Genomic DNA, 23,300 nt, shown 5'->3' with positions numbered 1-23,300 from the left:
GAGTTATTGAACCAAACGTTTTTTTTTTCAAATACATGAAGTTATATGCTGGGCTGGAACTAACCTAGCATGAGTTTTATCGATTAAATGTCAAACAATTTTCAAATTTAAAATTTTCGGTTGAATCGTTCTGGGCTCCAATTTCAGATAGTTTCGTAAAGTTTGCTTTTTGCTTAGATAGGAAAATTTTACCAATTCGCTCAATTAAATGATTGTCTTGGTAGTGCAGCAAACAAAGGGTTGATTCGAATATGTATGAAATGACAGCGATTAAATAAAAGATATCCATTCTTTTAGTATATATTATTATTTATAACGTTTTAACGTCTCAGCATCCAGAAATGCACTGTTAGATAAAATTGCAACAAATACTAGAGTTGCAATTCTCTCTATTATTTGTTTTAATGGAATATAAGTATACCGTAGTCCAACGTCATGCGGTCGTGTCTTGAATACCACTCTCCTACTTTTTAGCAAAAGTAAAGTATTGATCAAGATTTTGTGTCAGACAACGAGTAGGAAAGCATAGCATAACTTATCTCATCAAAATTCTCGAACGTCAAGTACAACATAAACAATGTTAAAGTAATTTAAGTGAATCTGAAGCTTTTTTCTTTCTTTCCGTCACCGTCGCCAATTTAATGAGAGTATCTATGAGATGTTTACATTTCGTGACTCATGCTTATTAGTAAAATTACGCGAGATTTACTTATTAGTGTTGTAATAAATTGAAATTGCAAATCATCTAGACCATATTTTAAAGTCGATTGAAAACCGCCGTACAAAACTAATTGAAAGTAACATGATATTTTTCTGGGTGTTAAAATCTGGTCGCAAGCTCACCACTGAAATGATAAGGAGTACCATGATATTTTTCTGAGTGGATATGCTTTAGTTCACCTAACGGCCTACAGATAGCAAGCTCATAGTGTTGCCTTGAGATTATATGCTGCAAAGCACAACTTGGATATCTATTGGCGAATTTCTTTATTTCACCAGCTCACCTCGTTTTCACCTGGAAGTGCACTAACTGCTGTCAAAACCCTTCTTTATTCGCTCGATTTTGACCCAGTTTTGACCTGCCATGCTGCCCGAGGCGCAATGTAAAATTTGTCAGCTTCAACCCACCACCGCACGTGCTTAGTTCGTAAACAATTATCTGGCATCTCTTTCTTACTTGCGTCTTGAATGGCGATGACGCTTCATTATTCCTCGGCAGTTTTGCCCGCACACAGTGGAATAGAGAAATTCGCTATATGCAGGGTTGCCAATGTTGCAGTTTAAACTGGATTCCTCCAGTTTTTTTTTCAAGTGATCCAGTCAAACAGTTTATTTCCAAAATCTTCCAGTTTTTCAGATAATTGCCAGTTTTATCCAGTTTTTTATTCACTGAAGCTCCGATTGATTTTCGAAAATATTTTTAAAACGTTAATATTGTAGATTGATAAACTACTTTGACAATTCTTAACAGAGTTCTCAGTATGCTATCTTCTCGCACGAAACACGGTCAAATTAAAGGCTGCATGAAATGCTTGAGATAAAACCAAACAAATAGATTTTACCAGACCATGAAAAAAATTTCTGTTTATTTTCTGTTGTGTAGCAGTTAAAAAATTATTAGAAGAATTAGATACCAAAAGATAGCGAAGTCAGAAATAATTGAAATTTAAACTTCACTGATTTAACGGAAGAAAATTTTGCTCTATTTTCTTAATTTTGGGATAGATTGATTGCGTAATTTTAAATTGCGCTGCTGTTAGAGGAAATTTTTCAGTCCATAATTTTAACAAAATGTAAGCCCGAAACAAAACAGTTTTTTTTAAAATGAGTCATTTTTTGCGAAGAGTAATCTCTTTAGCTGCTTCATAAAAAACTGTAACTGGAGTCAGTCCCCATAACAGAAAAGCACAATCAGAATATTTTTTTCTGCTTTTTTAAATTTATTTGGAATCCAGTTTTTTCTTTAGCCTTTTTCCAGTTAAATCGAAATTTTTTTTGGCAACTCTGGCTATATGTTTCTTTAGTCTATGGATAAACCAGGGGCCTATAAACGTCAATATTTTGCCTACCAATCATAAATTCATCACAGCGGTAATATTTCATTTCAATTGCTTACAAAACATATCTTATTCATTGAAAGTGCACGTTGTATCCAGCTTTCCACGAGCGGATGTATTTGATATTTGATGTAGGTTGTCAAAATACCAGTTCATTGATTATTTCCATTGAACTAAAACTAGTTAGATGGATTTGACATATAATGGGGGTTGTCATACTACTAGTTCAATGAATTTTCCCATAATAATATTATATGTCAAATCTATCCAACTAGTGCTAGTTCAATGAGAATATCCAATGAACTATAGTTTGAAAAACTACATCAAACGTCAAATCCGCCAATACCGCTCGTGGAAAGCTGGATTGAAAACAAATGTTGAGCTCTTGTTTTTTTTTTCATCTTAAACGACATTTGTAGAGCAACATGTCAAAAGGGTCTATCTACTTTCATCGATTTTCTTGATTGACTTTTCATTTTAACTGACAATTTTTCGAGTGCCAGATTTTAAGCAGATTTTTCCGTTTTTTCGAGTAGTTGCAGACATTTTTCAAAAACATCTGACATCTCTGCTCAGGTCCCCACACGGAAAACGAAAATTACCCAAATTCAATTTATTTACTTTTGCGACATACATATTTGAAAACTCACGCTAGAATTGTACATTAAATTAATAGTAGGTGTATAGTATTAAGTGTAATAATACGTCAAAAATGCTCAACGTTGAGTTCACTCTTTTATACTCTTTTATCTTGGGTGGTTTGATTCGATTGAATTAATATTATTTGAAAATAGAATTTAATTGAAAAACAATCTATAAAATCTATCTTAATATTTATTCAAGTACCTTCCAATTTGGAATCACTGGCTTCATCAATTTTCCCTATTAGTGTCTCCGCGTCAGCTCCATTCTCACAAATCATTATTAATCATGTTTTTAATTGACGGCTATTATTAACAAACAGATGCACATAAACCGTTCGTCACTTAAAATCACCAACTCAGTGCCAAAACTATCAATATTCACAAATCTTTGCCACTTTCACGAAAACTCGGGTTTTCAATTTTTCAACCAGTTTGATTTTTCATCCAATGTTGGGTTCAAACTACTCAACGTTTGCTTTATATCAAAACACCGCCATTGAGTGAGAGCATGTTTAAAATCTATTGAGTTGAAATGACTCAGCGTTCGCATTGCAAAATCACCCAACACGTAAGTTGTATAATGTTTACATCATTTCAGGTAGTTTGTACCCACCGGTTGGGTAGATTTTGTTTTCCGTGCACTTCTTAAAAATCATACTGCGCGTTTGGGCCTTCGGTTTGTTTTGATTACATGTTTGTGTGAAAAAGTGCCTAATGGTTTGCTTTCATAAAATAAACCGGTAAGTTAAGAACTAACCTAACCATTTAATAAACATTTTATCCTACATTTATTTGTACTGCATTTGTTTTTTATTACATTTTGTACTTGCGTACATTACCTTTTTTCTGGATATTAAGAATCATCGTGGTTTAAAATTGAGCCAAAAAGGTTCGGTTGATGTTACAACTCCGGTTATTCGTTTGCTAAGATCGGGCAGAGAATCGCCTAGCCTTTGTTCAATATCAAAGTTTTGCAAAAGTGCAGTAAACATTAAAAATAGTGTATTTCGGGAGAAGGTTTCACCGGCACATAGCCGCTTACCTCCTCCGAAAGGAATAGAGATATCTTTTGATATTTGAAAATTACCCCTTTCGCAAAGAAACCGCTCCGGTCGAAAATTTTCTGGATCACCCCACACTTCCGTCTGGTGATGAATCGTAGCCAAACCCAACATAATGAAAGTTCCCTTGGGTATGTCGTATCCTCGGAGTTTTGTATCTTCAAGAGCAACATGCGCAATTCCTGAGGGTACCAGAGTGTCGATTCGCAAAGCTTCTCGTAAGGTAGCTTCTGTATATGGCAGCTGCGTACGATCGTCTAGTGTCGGCAGACGTCCACGACCGACAACGTCATCTAACTCCTGTTGCACCTTGCTTCTCACAGAAGGTTTTAGTAGCATACGCTCTAACAACATTGAAAGTTGAATTGCCGCACCCGACATTGTTGGTAATAGCATATCCCACAGAATCATCAATAATTGATCATCTAAAATAACATTTTAAGTCGTTTTTACAAACACTGCAAAAAACCGAATCTCACATTGGAATGTGAAAGCTTGTCCCTCGAGTGGTGTTGTTTTTTTCATTTCTAGAATGTAGCGATCCAAAAAACATCGTATATGAGTTTCGTCATAGGAACTCATGTACTTTTCTAATACGGATTCGAGCATTTCGTTCATTTTCAGATTTGCCTCTCGCATTATCCGGTAATTTGTTGCTTCTGGAAAATAATCCTTCAACCAAGGAAGATAACTTAGCACCGTCCCGTAATCGTCTCCTTTTTGCTGGAAATTGAGAGCGTAACGACCGGTTCTGTGTTAAGAAATGATTTAAACAATTAAAAAAAACTAAAATATTTTGTGTGTAGCTTACTCAAACAGGACTCCCATGTCCTTTCTAGAAAAACGCTCACCACAAATAACTTGAAAGTATACGTTAGCCAAACAACCATAAAACGCTTCTGGACACTTCGCACAACCATCACGAATAATTTGTTGCTCGTGTTCAAACTTTGCCCCATATTGTAGCATATCAATCATTATTGCAATTTCACGTTCTGTTTCAGCTTCAAAATCGGCGTACCGTCTGCCAAATCCATAGTCGCGCAAATGACGTAGAACAAAGCGTCGCTGTTCTTTCCAATGCGGCCCTTGCGTAAAGAATATTCCTCGGCGCAAAAAATTTCTCTCTCGCAAGCGTGCTAAAAACATATCTGATCGACCGTCAAATTCGGTTCTACTGAGAATTTCTTTGGCCACCTCAAGATCATTCACAACGATCGAAGGAAAGTCACCCAGGTAAATGCCTAGAATCTTAGTCCGATAGAACTCACACAACTTTTGAGCAGCCTTGTGCATGTGTCGATAGTTGATCATCAGCATTATGGCGTATCCACCAAGAAGTGGTAGTCGTGGCGGTCCACTGGGAAAATTTGGGGGACGTCCAAATAGAAACCGAACGCAACGATACAGCAGTAAAGCGATGACTGTCGTCCATAGTACTATACTTGGCGTAACCAGCATTGCGTCTCTAAACGATTCACTTGTTACAAAGAAATATTTTTTCTCAATGATTGATTGAAGATTTGAGGGCTAGCAGCAAACTAAATCTTGCTGGTTCGAAGGTACTGCAATTTATACTTAGTACCGAATGGCATGTGACAGTAAATTATTCTACGAATATTAATGCAGTTCTAGTGCCGTTACCTGCATTGATTGATAGGTACTCGAGGTTATGAAGAAAAGTTGTCTGTGCTTCGACAAAGATGTGCACGTGTTTGAGAGTTTTTTTTCAATTATTTTTTAGCGTGATGTGAAATAGTGAACATGCAAAACAAAAAAGGCAAATGACGTCACTGGAAATTAATCCGAATCTTTCCGAATCTATATCTTTTTCTCGGCTCTTCGTTGATATTCAAACTACGAAACAGTTTGAATTTGTAAGTACATACATGAATCCATTTTCCAGCCTTATACTGATAAACATAAGAAGCAGTGATATAAAGAAATACTATAATATACTTATTATTTCAAAAATTCGAATGTAATAGCTTTCAAAACATTTACTGTTTGCATGTTGCGCTACAAAGCGCAAAGTGCAGTATGCGTGCGAGGCGTGTGTGATAATTTCAATAAGTGCACATGTGGCGTGTTGGCACAAAGAGGAAAAATACAGCTAAACAGGTTTGCTTGGAATAAATTGCCCGATCATTTGTTTGTTTTGTTTATCCAAATGCAAAATCTTTATATAAAAGGTGTTTGAATTCACAATAATGCCGTTTTTTACCACGAGAAGTACTCAGCATCCTTTTATTTCTATAATCCATCTAATATTGTTCCATCGCTTAGCGTGGAACAAATTTCAACCAATAATCATTAGGAGAAATAATCACACCCGTCGTTCGTTTGTTTATATTCGGCATTTGATCCGTCGGTGGTTGCTGAATGTTAAACTGTTGCACTAGGGCTGATACATTGTGTTTCTAGCAAACGTTTCCCCGGCACACAGTCGCTTGCCAGCTCCAAATGGGACGGAAAGATCTTTTGCCAATGCTAGTTTCCCGTTGCAGTCTAAGAATCGTTCCGGGCGGAAAATATGCGGTTCGTCCCATACATCGGGTTGGTTATGTATTGCGTCCAAACCCAACATTACAATAGTACCTTTGGGTATATTATAGCCCCGCAAAGTAGTGTCTACCATGGCTAAATGGCCAATTCCAGACGGAACTAGTGTGTCGATCCTCATTCCTTCGCGCAGGGTAGCTTCCGTATAAGGTAAATTGATTCGATCATCCAGTGTCGGAAACCGTCCATTGCCAACCACTTCGTCAATCTCTTGTTGCATTCTTTGGACTATTTCCGGCTGCAGAACAAGACGTTCCAGCAGTAAAGCTATTTGTGTAGTAGCACCAGAAATAGCTGGGAAGAAAAAATCGATAACACCAAGTACCAGCTGATCATCTGTAAATATTAAACACAATGAAGTTTCTCAAGGTGGATAATAATTAGAAAAAAAAACAACATTGGAAACTGAAGTGCTCTCCTTGCTGAGGGATTGTTTCCTGCATTGCTTGGAAGTACAAATCCAGAAAGTTTCGAACATGATTTTTGTTGTAACTGGTCAGCTGTTTTTGGATGATCGACTCGACGAAACCGTTCAATTGTACACTCGCATTACGAAGTTTACTGTAGTTGGTGACACCTGGGAAAATATGTCTTAACCATGGCAGCAGACTCAGGATGGTACCGAAATCGTCACCCAAACGTTGAAATATTAGTGCATTTTTCCCGCTTCTGCCAATGAGAGAAAGGTAATTTTATAAATGTTTTCTACAAAAATTGTGAAAATTTAATTTGCACTTCTATGGCGCGAGAAAATTTCTTTCAGGATCGACAATATAAATATATGGCTATGGGTTATCGGATTAAATTTAAAAAGCTTGTAAATCATAGACCATCGCACGGTGACGTCACGCATCTGTGTTTGACAGATACTGATAACTTTACTTACCTTCGGGCTCGTTTTATTGGCGAAAATTGTTTCCATATAAAAATTTTCCATATACTTTCAATGAAGAAATTTTCTTCTCTTCAAAGAAACGTGTTCTCGGAACTAGGCCGCAGATCTCGACGTTGTATGTATTGGTGGGTGGGACAAAAAATAAAAGTCAGCTTCAATGCATTTTTCGTGTTCCTAATGGGTCCTATAACAACTGTGTAAATTTTCAAAGGGGGCAAATACCCCGGGCCTTTTGACATTTTGACACGAGGGGGCCCCCTAGTCATGGGTCAGACGTGAAGACAGAGTAGCGACCTTATTTTTGCTCGTCACCTGCCAGCGAAGAGTTAAATCATTTCAATTAATTTTTTAGGAATAAAGGGCCCCGAGAACATTTTTCTTCACCTATCATTTATTTGACGGCTCCAATTATATCCGGTGTCTTACTTTCTAAAGTATCTCAATAATTGAAAGCAAATTATTTATCCTCGCTGCAAACTAAAATAAATCTGAATGAAAACTAGCATGGTTTTCTCAAATGCAAAGTCGGTGCAAATCCAACTTGATGGGTGACCTCCAAATTCGCCAACGTGATGGACTTCTCGTTTTGGGGAATGATAGAAGCAAAAACCTGCTCACGAAAACATACAATTTTGGCCGAGTTGACGAAGTCTTTGCTCAATTTGCTGGAAGGATATTCCTCAAAATGAAATTCGGTCCGCCGTCGAGCATCTCCGAGCTGTCATCAGAGCTGAAGGAGGACGCACTGAACGAGTTGTTTTTTTTTTTAAATTGTTTTGCTCAATGCATGATTTTTATTACAAAAGTTTTCTTTTACTTGCCAAAAACATGGCCCTCTGTTTCTTGTTGCAGTAATTATGGCGCACCCTTGTAGACATCCAAAATGAAGGCGTCAAACCGAGTTGCATTTTTAAATTTTCATTTTCCATCCGTAACTTCCTGATGTGATATTTACCATAACGGTGATCGCTTTGTGGTCCCTTTAACCTACAACCTCTCTAGTCGTTTTGCCCTCTCTCTGCTCTATAATCAAATAATGTTCGGGTGGTCTCAGCTATAGTTTAACTACTGTTATTTCGCCACAGTAAAACATAAATCATTTCCAAATGCACTCCATTACTTTATAAAAACCACTACCACATACTTAAGACATACGTAACACATGGCGAGAAATTTTCCAATTATTATGGTTAGGAAGGAACTACTCATCTTTGCGTAATTTAGATTTTTTTTAGGGTCCTATTAGAACCGAAATGAATAAAATGAATTCCCATTCATTATTAGTCGAACAGTGAGATACTAACTACACCCAACAGAAACGAGGAAGATTTTGTTACTTTATAGCAACATTTCATTCCTTTTTGTGTTCTATGACCCCGCATTATACACAAAGTGTAATAACCAAAAAGTAACAAAATATATGACGACCGACCGCTTGGATGTGTTTCTGCAGAAGAACATACAACCAGGCCCGGATTTGAGGGCGGACCTAGTCCTGGGACGACCTTTTTTTGGTTTGTCACCTTCCAGAACGTTACCTCTAAATGTTTTAAGAAAAGAGGGCCTCACAAACGAATTTGCCCCGGGCCCCCCAGCGCCTAAATCCGGCCCTGCATACAACCAAGAACTGTAATGCATGTGTTAGCGAGACCCCACTCGCTGCATTTATATTGATGCAACGATCAGGTTCATTTTTGTCGCCTTAATTCACACATAATCAGAATCTCTCCGTCAACCTCAAACGTCTAATTAGAAACAACACTGTTTCATTCTCAAGTGCAAGCTTCTGAAAAAGTCTACATATCCATGACAGCAATTTTTCGGCTGTCATTGCATTGCACAGCTCTCCCTGTTCTCCGTACGTTCGGTCCATAACCCGACAGTAACTGACGACAGCACACACATGCAATGCCAAACGGGCTGTTATTTTTCATCTTCTTATGTCTGTTGGTTCTTCCAAGCTGTCGCTAATGACAGCCTATAATCTTCGACATCCTTCGGCACGAATCCGAGCGGGATGTCAGGAGATTATGATTCACAACAGTAAGGCCGATGCTATAATCCAAGTGAGATGGTGCGAAGCACGTTTTTTTTTACGCGGGGAATAATATCAACAATGGAAACACATATGAAACGGTTTGTTTTGTATTCAATATGCAGGCGACTACCGGGAAAAACCGGAAGAATCAGGGAATATCAGGGATTTAATTTTTCGATCAGGGAATTTAAAAAGTCATCAGGGAAAATTTTAAAGGCTTGGGATTTTTTTCGGAGTTAGTTCTGAATTGGATTTATTCCAACGCATTTGATGTGGACGGTCACCAGCAACCCTTCAACAACACTCAATAATAATTTGTTCCAGGTACAAGAAAGGAAAGTAATTTTCTAGAAGAACGCATCCATTTTAGTAAAGGCTTTATTTAACCCCATCACCACGGAGTGACAGAGTTTTCCTCGATAAATGACCTTCAAACTTTTCTTACTCAGCAACATGCACAATTTGCATAAACTCTATTGTAAATTTTATGCTAATTACTACGCTTTTTTTATAAAAGCCAGTGGTTAGACGAGATTTTTTTCTTCGGTTTCTTGCAATTGCTTCCAAACTATTAACGCACCTTCCAACATCGCCTGAGCAAGCTTCTCTATCGCCATTGTCATATTCCAATAAATAAAAATGGTGATGACTTCCTTGCAACCAATTACCAGAAAATTTGAAGATTTGCTCAATAGTTTGAGTGTATTTGTATTTGTACTTAAAACTCATCTGTCTTAATGAATTAAAACCTAATTTACTACAAACTCGATCTAAATAGGCTATTTTTAAATCTATGGCTGGGTTCGTTGAATACAAATAAGTTTTCTACTATTGAAAAGGCACGGATGCACGCAGTGACTGGTTCGTTATAACCAAAAAATGTTCGATGGTAGTGCTGGGACTTTTAACCGGATATATTCGTGATCCGGTTATCCGAAGCTCGGGTCACGGATGTGTAAACGAATACTATTCGGATGTCCGGATATCCGGATACGGATAATCGAATAGTCGGATATCCGGATATACTATCCGGATACCCGGATTTTTTTTCTGTCTTAGGCCCGTTCGAATGAAATGTAACGCGAAAAATGGCTTTTTACACAATCCCCCATCCCCTCGTAAGTAAATATTTACATAATTCCCATTAAACTATGTTCGGATACAATATCCGGATATCCGACTATCCGAAAATCCGGATATCCTGTCGGATAATATCCGGATATCCGGTTGATCCGGATTTTTGATATTTGTCGGATATCCGAGGTCGGATATTTTAATCCGGATAGTCCCAGCACTATTCGATGGAACCTAGGCACAAGCAACGCATCGTTGCGCAACTTTCTCTGCGGTGCTTGCAAATTTAGAATCGAAAGCAACCAAGGTGAGGCGATTTCACCGTTAAGAAGCTTTTCAATTAATAGCACTTCTTGAATTGTTCGTCGTCGTTGCAGTGTTTCCAAACCTAATCGGTCAGGATACGGTGGAACTTCTGATGGATTGCACCATGGTAAATTCATTAGGGCCAGTCTAAGAAAACGTTTCTGGATGCGCTCAATTCTTAAACTCCACGAGGTTTATTATGGGCACCATATTACAGCAGCAGTTTCCAAAAGAGGACGAACTAGCGCACAGTATAAAGCCTTGAAACAGTGGGGATCGGAAAAGTCTATAGTTATTTTCAACTGTACGCACAACGAAATAAAGTTTTAGGTCGTCCGCATAAACTAGTTTGCAGTTATTCTGTAGTAAAAGGGCGGCATCATTATAAAATAATATGAAGAGCAGTGGACCCAGGTTGCTTCCCTGAGGAATTCCTGACGCGTTAGAAAAACGTTTCGAAGCGCAGGAATCAGTTTGAACTTGCAGTACTCTATCCGAAAGGTACGATTTGAACCACGAAACTAGTTTACTTGAAGCTCCAAGTCGGGAGAGTTTACAGAGCAATATTCGGTGGTCAATTTTGTCAAAAGCGGCATTCAAGTCGGTATATATGACATCCATCTGAGACTTCTGTTCCAGACTCGCAATACAGGTAGAAGTAAATTGCAGTAAATTAGTAACCACTGATCGGCCAGGCATGAAACCATGCTGGTCAAAGGAGATATAGTTTTTAGTACGCTCTTTAAGTACACCGCACTCTATAATCTCGAAAAGTTTTGACGCAGCAGAGAGACTTGTTATTCCGCGGTAATTTTTCACGTTTTTACGGTCGTCGGTTTTGTGAACTGGAAACATGTAGGACTGTTTCAACAATAACGGAAATTTATCTTCATGGAACAAACGGTTAAAAATACAACACAGTGGTTCTACTGATGCTGCTATACAATGGGTCAAAACTGTAGCAGGTACTCCATCTGGGCCAGGTGAATAAAAACACTGTATTTTCGATGTTTTGTGTAACGTAATAACCGACGATCACATTACGCGTCGCGACGCGAGACCAGACAAACAACACTTATTGTTCTTACAACATAATAAGAACATTTTAGTTTCTTCGCTGCATCAGCCACCGTTTCATTCGTTATTACGAAGCGTAAGTCGATCAAATAGGCTGGAACATCGGCGGCAGCACAATCGGCCTCGAGCTGAGATGTACAACCAGGGACGAAGACCGAGTCAAAATGTCTATCAAAAAGGCTGCATGTGGTTAAAGCAGTCGTGGCTGTTTCTTCGCCAAGAAAAACACTCGATGGGATCGATGATGTGTTCCGTTTAGAGTCAACAAAATTCCAGAATCCTTTGAGATTACGCCGAAGACTTGATTGAATACGCAGAACGTAGGACTTGTAGAGCGCAGCGTTGAGTCGACGGTAAGCATTGCTAGCTACTTGAAAATTCAGCTTATGTTCGACTGTTCGTTGGCGCCGCAATCTACGCAGGAATGCGTTGCGCTTTCGTTTCAGTTTCTTTAATCCCGGTGTACTCCAAGCAGGCAGCACGTTTGGTTGGTACATTTCTCAGAAGCCACGAGCATATACGAGTGACCACTCAATCGGGAAAACGGGAAATGCGGGAAAAAGTCAGGAATTGAATTACATCGGGAAAAATGCGGGAAAAAGTCGGGAATTTTTTAATTTAATCGGGATTTTGTTACCAAGATTTTTTCAAAGTATTGTGTATGATGCATTTACTGATGATGGAGAAGTTGGAAGTGCAGGACTGCAAGTTGGTCCGTTAATAGTCACATTTTTCTTCAGCAGTCAATTTTTTAACTAAAAGTCACTAAACTTACTTTTTTTGACCCGCTGGCCAGCTGACTACTTTTAACAGTCCTGCTTTTCAAATGAAATAAATGTTGACACCAAATGTCTTAGAATAGCATAAAACGTCGAAATCTGGTGTTATCTATAAAAATTGAATGGACTCTGTGGGACTTCTCAAGATGGTAAAGCGAATTGAAACCGGGGATACGACTTTTCACATGCTTTTTGTTTTGCAACTGGCCTTAGAGTACGATGCTGGCTTAACTAGTGTCGTCGTCGATTGGTGTGATGTTTCCGGCAAAGCTGTAGACGGTAGTTCTATTTAAAAAATTGATTGAGTATCTCAAAAAGCTTAGTTTTTGAATTCTAAGTTGCCAAATGTTACAACGTTGATTATTGGAACACGGAAGAAGTTAAAATTTCTGAAGATTTTTTTTTCGAAACCAGAACGATTTGTTTGATTGGTGCGATGTTTTCGGCAAAGTTGTTGGCAGTAGTTGAGTATTAAAAATATTCTAAAGTAAACATTTCAAAGAAGTGATTTTTGAAAAATATTATTATTTTTTTAAAAAACTTCATAACCTAAACTGAACATTGATGATCATGGAGAAATAAAAACTTAAAATTCTTTAGAAAAAATCCTAATGAAAAGGATTTGGGAAAATTTCAGGAAACATTTTTTTTTCTTGAAAAGTTTAAAAGAAATTAAAAAAAATTGTTTCCTTTTCAACGGTTTCTGCAAGACATGTTCGTCCAGTTAAAGACTTTTAATTTGAAAAATAATAATTTAAGATCTTTTTTCTGATTTCCAGGTTATTTTTTTAGGTTTCAAAATCACTTATTTTGAAATGTTAGTCCCCAATATCGTTTTTTTATCAGCTTGACCATTTTGAGCGCTGGATGCAAACAAGTTGAAGATATTGGCAGATGAGCAGAGAGATGCAACTTTGATGGACTAGCAAATCAAAATGCTGAAAAAGTTGTGAATTCACTTCTGAAAAGTTTTAAATCTTTGTAACGCGTGATAAACGAAATACAGTTAAATGGCAGTATTTTTCCTGAACGTGAAATAACATTATCTTCAATTCGAGAAAAAATAGCGCAAATCCCATGACTTTTGCTGATGATTTGAACAACGGAAGTGCTGTTTTGTTTGTTGTTGTTCTCCTAATATGTTGTTATGCGTTGAATAAAAACGATGCCTATATCATATTTTGAGGGGACAGATAGACAAACATAATGAATGCACAAAATAGCTAATACGATTATTGACTGCTTAAGGGGTTATATACCTTTTTAGTTTTCAAAAAACCGAAAAAAAATTTATTGTATTATCTTCAAATACAACATCTTGAGAACATTTTCACAAATTTTCATAAAGATCTGAGCAATAGGAAGAAAGTTAGAGCGATTCGCAGCGCGCCTCGCCACGGCCGCATAAGCTAAACTTGAAACTTTACACGCGATTATCTCGGAATAGTGTTTTCCGAAAAATGACTTTGCCGTGATCCTGATTGCGGGAAAACTACTGAACCGATTTCCTTCATCTTTTTTTTTTTTAATTTTCGTTATTGAATTCGGCGGTCCTTGAACGATCCCCTTTTGAAACATACAGTTACATTTTGCCGCAAAAAAAAATTTTAGTGCAATTTTTAGCGCTCAAAACGTGCATTTTTTGGGAAAAACGTTCCCGTTTGCACTGAAAACAAAATACTCATAAAAGCGATCGTTCAAGGACCCGGCCCACTTCTAAACTAATGAAATAATATGAGTTTTTTTGATTTCGGTTGATCCGCTGAGTCTCTATCAGGATCACCGCAAGCCTCTGCAAAAAAATAGCGTTTCGGGGAAACGGCCATTACTCCAATTATTGTGACATATGAGGGAGGGGAGGTTAGCATGAGTGTGACATCACATTTCAACTAAAAAAAAAATAAATAAAAAAGTCACATACCTAACCACAGAAATCAACTCAGAACTATTTATAATATTTGCATCATTCATTTATAGTTCTACGATTCCTTTTTTTGCTTAAGATTTGCTTTAGATAAAATAAATGAAGCATAATGTTCATTAATTATGTTTTACCGTGCATGTTAATTTATGAATGACAGCGCAATTTCATTAATTTTTAGTGTCTCTCAATCCAATCAATACAAAAATTGTGACAAAACGTAAATAAAAATGCTTGATTATTGTAACATGTGGAGAAGATTTGGATTGCGAATTGATTGAAGAAGAGGAACTAAATATTGATGGTTTTTTAAAAATCAGCAATGATGCTGCAGTTAATGTCTCGGCTTTCTAAGTCGTCGACATGTGACTCCATCAGCAGCATCCTTGGACTAAGAACTAAACGCCTTTTCTAGTTATCTTCCATAATCTTCTTTTCCTTTTAGTTTCAGTTTTTCTTTCAGTAAAATCGTTCTTTCGAACTGAATTTATATTTTTAACAACGGCTTTTTTTCCCGTTAACACGCAAGTTCATTAAGCAGACAGTAGTGAGTAGAGGAAGAACGAAAAATAAGCGAACTGGAAATATGATACAGATTTGGAAAAATATACCGCATCCCGACGGGTCCCGATTATAGTCACCACAAACGTAAATGGTATCTTCTAGTGCAGCATTTGTTCTTAATTCGTCGATAGTTGCTAAGTGGTCGTTAAATGTATAGATGTCGCTACTCCTGTCAGGCGGAATATACACCGCACAAATAAGCAACTTTTTACTTTTGACGACGGAAGACACAAATGTGCTCCAAGCTTTGCCCGTTATTAGTACATATAGTACTACTAGCATAACAACTAGCAACAGCAACAAGCACACCTCCGAGATGGGATTTACAACTGTTTTGAGGGCAACGATCACACCGGAACACGTTGTATGCCGTACCAACTGTTCGTTGGCGCCGCAATCTACGCAGCTGAAGGTTGTTAATATTGTTGTTAAGTCCAGTTTCTGTCAAAATGATGACATCGTAAGTGCTCTCGCTAGCAGCCAGGAACAAGTCGTCAATTTTAGTGCGCAGGTCACGAACATTCTGGTAGAACATCCCAATGGCATCGCCGTCGTCAGGAGAAGTATGCTGTAACGTGCAACAACTGAGTGCTGGGTCAGTGTTTGAAAAATTCAGATACTCGCCTTTGGCGGGAGCCTGAAGGTTATTCAAATGGAGCTGCTCTTCTATGCATAGAAAGAGCATTCGACAGTTTTTAGCATAAAGGTTTGATTGCGAAATTGTTAATTTCTAATTTTCTACTTTTTACAGTCAAGAATTTAAAACAATGGTTTAATTGATCCAACCAGAGTTCCAGATCTGATTGATTTTTTTTTGTCAAAGCAGGTGTGTCTCAAAATAGTTAATTGATAACACTGTTCCTGTGAATTTTGGTGCCCCTAGACGTTTCGGAAATGCCTCAGGTCTTCAGAGACTTCAATAAAATTCTCCCGTAAGTAAACGGAAAAACGACGAACACGGCAAACAATTACTCTGCGGTCTTTTGACGCACTTCTGCATTTACCAGGGGCATCAAAATGAACAGGTTAAGAAGCTATAATATTTCTAGGGTACTTATTTGAACTTAAGGACAACTTTTTTTCATATTTGTCGACCAGTGTAATTTTTATTTTCAGTGTTATCAAACTGGACGTGTTTCTCAACAAAAAAATATTTTTCTCCAAGATTCAAGTTAGCAAAAGCGAAGCTAAACTGTTTCAATTACTGGTGGGAATTTTAGCAGGAACCAGCTTAAGTCTGATCCTTTTAGTTTTGACTTTTGAGATTTAGGTGGAAAAACCTATGATAGTCGTAACATAAATCAGTTGAAAATAAAATTGAACAGTCAAGGAAAAAATTTGAAACATCAGGGAAAATCAGGGAATATCAGGAAATTTATTTTTCGAAATTGAGTCGCCACTCTGATATGCCACTGGCCTAAGAAAAAGGTGAAACGAAAAAGTGCGAGTCGATGACAGTCGCAGCCGATCAGCAGGCTGTCAACAGCGCAATCCTCCAAAAGAGCAAACTAGGCTGTCATGTCCGAACGAACAAAATACATGCGCAACAATGAGCTGTCGTGTGCAACATAAGACAGTTTCGTTACCTTGTGTAAGCTGTAGCTGTATGTCAGCTCTCATGGATAGCTTATCCATGGTAATACCCGCACACCGGATGAATTGGAGATAGAAAAAACTAGTAAGACTGAGGACATACTGACGCGGCTTGCGTGGCGAAGACGGTTCGCCTTGCCGTGAGTTGATGTACCGCCCTAAGAAGAGCTGTTCATTAACCTGCGGCAGGGTGGGTCGCCTCCGCAGCGCAGGCCTAACATGTGCAACATATGTTGTTTCTTGACTGAAGATGGAAAGGGAGCATTTTTCGACAGAGAAAATTTTTCATTTGGTTGAAACGTTCATTATTAGATAGTCGTACTCCTGTAACACGTGCAAAATATATGACAGTATGTGTTGTTATTTGACTGGAGAAGAACTTTATTGCTTTTTATGAAACATATTTGTTATCTAAAGGGACCATTTCACGTTATTAATGCTTAAGTGATAAGGAAAAATTTTGCGTGTAGTATTTCATGCACATTCGAAGAATGCTGCATAAATGTTGTCAAAAATTTGTTGACAGTTTAAAAGGTTTTCCGGTTCCAAGTAGAGCCAAAATGAAGAAAATGAATTCCGATTAGTTTTCTACTTGAACCATTTAACTGTTGCCAGTGTTACGTATGTTTTTAGTATGGGCCGCTACTGTTCAATGCTATCAGAAGCTTCTCTAATTGACTGCAGAAAATCGTGGAGGACTGTTTCGCTTTCATATTAAATCAGTCGGACCTACCGCACTTCATCCCGTCCGACGCTAATCACTTTTTATTTAATCACATTTTTCTGCTCTGTAGCATTACCTTTCTCTTTTTCACAAAAAGCTGTTTGTAATACTGCTTTTCGTGCAAACGCTCATAACAAAATGTGAATGATTAAAGCATTATGTTTGCAAACGATGTGAAACCGTTGCTCACAATTAAAACGAAAAATGAACCTTTTTAAGTTTTATTAGCCCTGGAAAGATAGTCATGTTTTGATGTATGTAAAGATAATCATGCGTAAAATTGAAAAATAACGAGTACTAGTTGGATGGATTTGATATATAATAGTAAAAGTTCAATGGAAAATTCCTACAACCGCCATTATATGTCAAATCCATCCCTCATTACCGCTCTTGAAATGTTGTTGATATTCAATATTTGTTTAATGAAAAAAAAAACAACGGATTCGCACTATTGAACAAAAAGGGTAATAATACCTCAAGCGAGGAGTCAAATTTACGTAGACTATCTTTCCAGGCTTAATAAAAATAATCAACATGGTGAAACTGGTCAACATAGAACTTCCGATACAAACACAAACAGAAAACAAACAAAGAAGTATCGATAAAGAGATCTGAAAGTATTTTTCTTTGTAATCTTCTACAACCTACATTGCGGTTATTGACCCGTTCGGATTAACTACTGAAACATTTACTTGTGGCTTCTGCACATTGTAAGCACTCTCCCGAGTGTAGTGAAGGAACGGAACGCATTGGAAAAACAAATCGAAAATCGAGCCGGACACTCGATGCAGCCATCCTTTCTGAATTCCTACTCGTCATGCTTTGGACCATATCTAAGTATGTCAATTAGTGTCCCGATTTCGGTATTGTGCACTCATCATAACGATGACCGAACACAGTCAGTATTATCAGTAACCATGACATCACATTGAGTGAACTGTGAACAAAAGCGTGAAGCAAATATTCCCAATATAGTTAATCACACGTGTGTTTGTATCGATGAAAAAAAGAATAAAATTAGACTACTTGGACACAGTTCGGAAATGCTCCGAAAATTTTTCGGGCTGAAAGCCCGCAAGTCATTTTTTTAAATAACTACTAAATGTAGAAACTGTGCTAAATACACTATTCAGTTTGCAGCAACACAGTAAGACGGAAAAAGGTCGTTAATTACAATGACATGCTGTTTACATATGTTTTCAAATATGGAGAAAAAATACAGGGGTAAAGCAGTGCAGCACATCGTATGGATTGTAGTGCGCACAACGGAGTAGTTTTAAAATACTATGACGCAAACTAAATTCCATAGCAGCTAAAAGCTTCACTTATAGATTGTAATGTTATTTTTATGAAATTCAATGTCTTCAAGAAAATTAGAGATTATTTTAATACAAAGAAATTTGTCGAGAAGATTTTCCTTCATGTTCGCATGTTATGAGAATCGCAATTTAAAGTAAAGTTGCGTCAAAAGGGTCTATCAAAACGATTACCTCAATACATTAAAAAAGAAGCAAAACTGTGTCATCAACGTAAAAACGTCTGCGTGTCGAAACAATTTACTGGTTGTTCAACTTTTCAGAACAATAAAACAAGCGCTCATGACGGTCAAATTCAAAGCAAGATGTTCGTTGGCAAAAGGGACGAAAGAATATCGTATTATATTTCGATGATGTAGAAATTTGTTTTAAGGATGATAATTCTAAAACTTATCTATCAGTATGATTTTACTTCTACGATCTAAAAACGACTTACACTTCGGTACCAGTAAAATTCACGATAGTTTATTTAAGCTTCAACGGCCCATGTTTAACACAAATATTACACAGTAGGGATGTTACGGATATCCGCATCCACATCCGTAAATGCGAAATATCCGCATGAAAATTGACATCCGCATTTGCATTTGCATCCGAATCATACCATGCGGATGTTAAGAAAAAATATCGATTCATAAAATTTTGTAGAAAAATTTTCCTTGGTGTATTTGCTGCTCGCTTAAATAAATTTTGCACTGGGAAGGGACATGGTCATGCGAAATAAGCACAATAAAACACAAAAAATGCTACCGATATCCGCATCCGAAAATGCGAAATCCGCATTGAAATTGTCATCCGCATCTACATCTGTATCCGTAAACACATATCCGCATCCGTTTCGCATCTACAGATATGTAAAAAATGACATCCGTAACATCCCTGTTATACAGTAGCAAATGAAAATAAACTTAGATTTGCGAGTTTCTTCAAGTGGTTTACGTTAACCCTTTATAAGGATGTGGCAACTATACTGCCACCAACGAAAAATATTTTTTTTGCTGCACCAAGAATATTGTTTATAAATTTTACTTAACCAAGGACTTCTAAGGGTATTTAAAAACACCCCAAGTTTCATAAAACTGCTAGAGGTGTGCAATGATAATTAAGAGATAGTGTTTACATTTTATTCACGTTTTACTGAACTTGTGTCGGTTCCTAGCGCAGTTTCCACGACCTTATAAAGGGTTAATAGATGTTATACGCTTGAACTAGAATAATTTTCGATACGAACGTATAGTTGGCGTGCAGCCAAACCGAACTATCAACAACAACATTATTTACAACAATTCTGCGTACAAAGTTTAACCTCCCCGTATGTTTTCTGCAAGCTGATACAGAGAATTTTTATTATAATATCATTATGAACTGTTCAAGTGATTTTGTTTTTGTTTTTTTTTTTTTTAATGAAAGATTGATTATTAGTTTTCACATCCACTGATGTCAAAAACTCAATTGAAAAAATCTTTTGGTTCGGTCTTCGGTGTTATTTTTTTTTTCAGCAGGTTTTCACACAAGACTCTTACAAAAACATGCCAACGACTCGATACCTTACCGTTGATTACACTGGTAAACACAGGTTTTAGCCCTAGAGCTCAACCTGAAAAAAAAGGAAACTGCACAAATCGGGTTATTCATGACGAGTGTAACATATATCCATACACACATACTAAAAATAACCAGTTCGACGAACTAAGTCGAATGATGTAAAAGTGGTACATGTGCCGAAAAGTAAATTTTTCAGGAGACGCGATAAACAAAAACACTCAAATAGTAAATTATTTTCAACAACTTTTTCCAACATAACTGCACTAAATCATTGCTGGAAAGGTTTTAAAAGACGGTACATAAAAGCATAACGAGTTCTGGTTGAGAAACTTACACAAACTTCAATGGAAAAACATGTACCACTTTTGTTCTATGGGAAATATAATGACAATCAGAAAACGTTGAGAGCAAAAGTGGTACATGTCCAGTGTGAGCATGAAGGATGCATTATAGCTCTCTAAGCTTAGGACATAGATCATGCATGTCTTCAACAGAGTTGTTCAAGTGATTGAGTACTATAGAACAATGATCTGTTTGTTAAGGAATTCTGTCTCTTCGTGGCGCCAGTGTATATGTATTTGGTAACAGAGTTGATACTGAAATAGATAAAATGCTTTCTGTTACAAAAAATCACGGGCACACTAGCGCCACGTGGTGAGAAAATTTCAAAGCAGACAGATCATCATCTGTTAAATCCTAAGGTCCTCGACTTACAATTTATCTAACATGCACAGACTGGACATGTACCACATTTGCTCTCAACGAAATGGTGATTATGTTAATTACCAAAAATTGTTTTGGCTATAACTTTGGTTTAGGTTATCAGGTCTCTGTTTTTCTTGCTTATTCTAGTACATTATTGCGTTTTGCATCAATTTATGCAAAAACCCAAAAAGTGTAAAAATGGCACATGTACCACTTTTGCTCTGAACGGCTCATATAGTAGTGCGATTTTCATGAATTCCCGATTTTTATGAATTCCATAGAGTTCTCCAAGCAAGATCTCATGAATATTAGCACCATTGCAATCTAAGATAGTGTGCGTAGAATTCATTTCTGTTTATTATTTTTTGTTCGAAATTCTTACAGCTAACGAAAAATTCTAACAGCTAACAAAGAAAACAATCTCACTAACACTAATGCATCACACATAATCAAATGGGGAGCTCTATATTCCATAGTTCATTGCAATTTAGTTGTTTACCCTCGTAGAATTATTTCCATCACGATTTCGGACGTAGGAAATATTAAGTTTCGTTGAAATGTCGAGTAGGTTGGAAAAAGTATCGAGTGAATAAATTATTTATTTCACAAGAAAGTCGGATGATGAAAATTTTTCAGCTGGTTGTGACAATTATGTTCCCTAAGCCACAAAAGAAAATGAAGAATCGCTGAAGTTTCACAATGTAGACGATTCGAATAATATGTATTTCCTATGTTTCATCAATTTCTCCATGGGTTACCATGAAAAATACATAAGGGTCTGAAACGACCTGCCAACGTAAGATTAGTCATATTTTTTACGTAAGTTTACGGTTAAAAAACCAACACGGCAAAACTATCCAACATGAAACCTTCGTTATAAAAAACAAACAACCGTTGCGTTAGAAATATCTAAAGTAATCCAAAAGAATCATCGAACTATTGTGCTTTTTTTATTTTTTTAAGGGGGGGATTTGTTAGTAGCTTAAGTATTTTTGATAAATATTAGTAAGTAATACTGTGTGTCCAATCACAAATGGTGACTTCTCAACACTGTTAAAAATTTGTAATTTTAATTGTTAGGATTTGTTTGCTTTCGCAATTAGGACTTATCGTTCGTAGGAATTTAAACCTACTTGTCAGAAAAGGGGAGGTAAACTTATAACTAACTTAATTGCTAACTTATTGGCTATAAAGAGAGCTTATCATTGCAATTGAGGATTGCAATGATTTTTGTCGAAAATTGTTTATAATTTTATTTGACATAGCTTCTAATGGTTCAACACCAGTAAGTCTATGTAATTCGAGTGTACCAAACCAAGGAGGACGCTTCAAAATCATTTTCAGAATTTTATTCTGAATCCTTTGGAGCGTTTTCTTCCTTGTTGAACAGCAACTTGACCAGATCGGTACAGCATAAAGCATTGCTGGCCTAAAAGTTTGTTCTTCAAACAAAGTTTAGAATTCCTGTTAATGAGAGGATATAAACATCTCGTATATTTGATGCACTTTGCTTGTATACTCTCAATGTGCTCTTTGAAAATAAGTTTTTTCGAACTATTGTGCTTATTTCCCTTTGCAATCTTCTACGATTAACGAATCATAATGTAACCCATAGCGGTTAACCCATTCTGATTAACTACTGAAACACTTACTCGAATAGTGCTTCGGCTTCTTCCCGCGGTATACGCTCTCCCGTGAGTACGTAAAGAAACGCGTTGGAAAAGCAAATCGAAAACACAGCCGGACACTTGACGTAGCCATCCTTCATGAATTCCCTCTCGTAGTCATATTTTGGGCCATATCTAAGCATGTCAACCAACGTCCCGATTTCGCCATTAGTTTCCGCTTCCAACTCATCAAAACGACGACCGAAACCAAAGTCTCGTAAGTGCCTCAGAATGAACCTCCGCTGTTCTTTCCAGTCGGGTCCATCGGTGAAAAAAATTCCCCTTCGTTGAAAATGTTTCTCACGTAACAACGCCAGATATAAGTTCGGACGTCCGTCGAACTCTACCCGATTCAACACTTCCTTCGCCGTAGCGTAGTCACTAACGTAAACAGTCTCAAAGCTGCCGAGATACATTCCAAGTATGTTGGTTCCATAGAAGTGACAAAGTTTTGCGACAGCCTTATGCAGATGCTGGCGGTTGATCGTCAAAAGTATGCCATAGCTTCCAACTAGTGGTAACCGTGGTGGTCCCTTAGGGAAATTAACGGGCCGACCGAAAAGAAATTTGTAACTTAGATATGTAACCAGCGCTACCACCAATAGCCACAGAAAAATAGTCGGAGTAACGAACATGTCGTAAAATCGACTGAAACCGCGCGCATTCAGCGAATAACTACTGCTCCATCGATGCTGATTAATTTTATAACGGGCCGCCGCGAGCGGTTCGATAAGCTGTTTGTAATTAAAAACTAGGACTTTTCGTCCAACCC

The 23,300-nt window shown here is 37.3% G+C and overlaps 2 protein-coding genes and 1 pseudogene across 4 annotated transcripts in view; 1 reads left to right on the top strand and 2 right to left on the bottom strand.

Moving 5' to 3' along the window:
- The first annotated feature begins 3,340 nt into the window (after positions 1-3,340).
- The window catches only part of LOC129718020 (uncharacterized), a 62,660-nt gene continuing 42,700 nt past the window's right edge, over positions 3,341-23,300 (top strand). The window contains exons 1-2 of one of the 3 annotated variants that reach the window (XM_055668417.1): positions 3,417-3,441; positions 5,507-5,639. The gene's annotated coding sequence lies outside the window, so the exon portion shown is untranslated. Of the gene's footprint in view, positions 3,442-4,860; positions 4,999-5,506; positions 5,640-23,300 lie in introns of those variants that run through there. The other 2 variants (XM_055668400.1, XM_055668408.1) reach the window with 2 other exon arrangements.
- LOC129718002 (probable cytochrome P450 304a1) lies at positions 3,466-5,376 on the bottom strand. The gene is made up of 3 exons (XM_055668378.1): positions 4,574-5,376; positions 4,242-4,513; positions 3,466-4,187 (listed from the first exon to the last, which is right to left on the bottom strand). Exons 1-3 carry the CDS (start codon positions 5,221-5,223, stop codon positions 3,562-3,564), a joined length of 1,548 nt encoding a protein of 515 aa, XP_055524353.1. The 5' UTR covers positions 5,224-5,376; the 3' UTR covers positions 3,466-3,561.
- Positions 5,729-23,289, bottom strand: LOC129718010 (probable cytochrome P450 304a1; annotated as a pseudogene).

Source organism: Wyeomyia smithii, chromosome 1, assembly GCF_029784165.1.
Source record: "Wyeomyia smithii strain HCP4-BCI-WySm-NY-G18 chromosome 1, ASM2978416v1, whole genome shotgun sequence".
Taxonomy (NCBI): Eukaryota; Metazoa; Arthropoda; class Insecta; order Diptera; family Culicidae; genus Wyeomyia; species Wyeomyia smithii.
The sequence above is the reverse complement of the archived record's forward strand: the minus strand, read 5'-3'. Positions and strand labels throughout refer to the sequence as shown.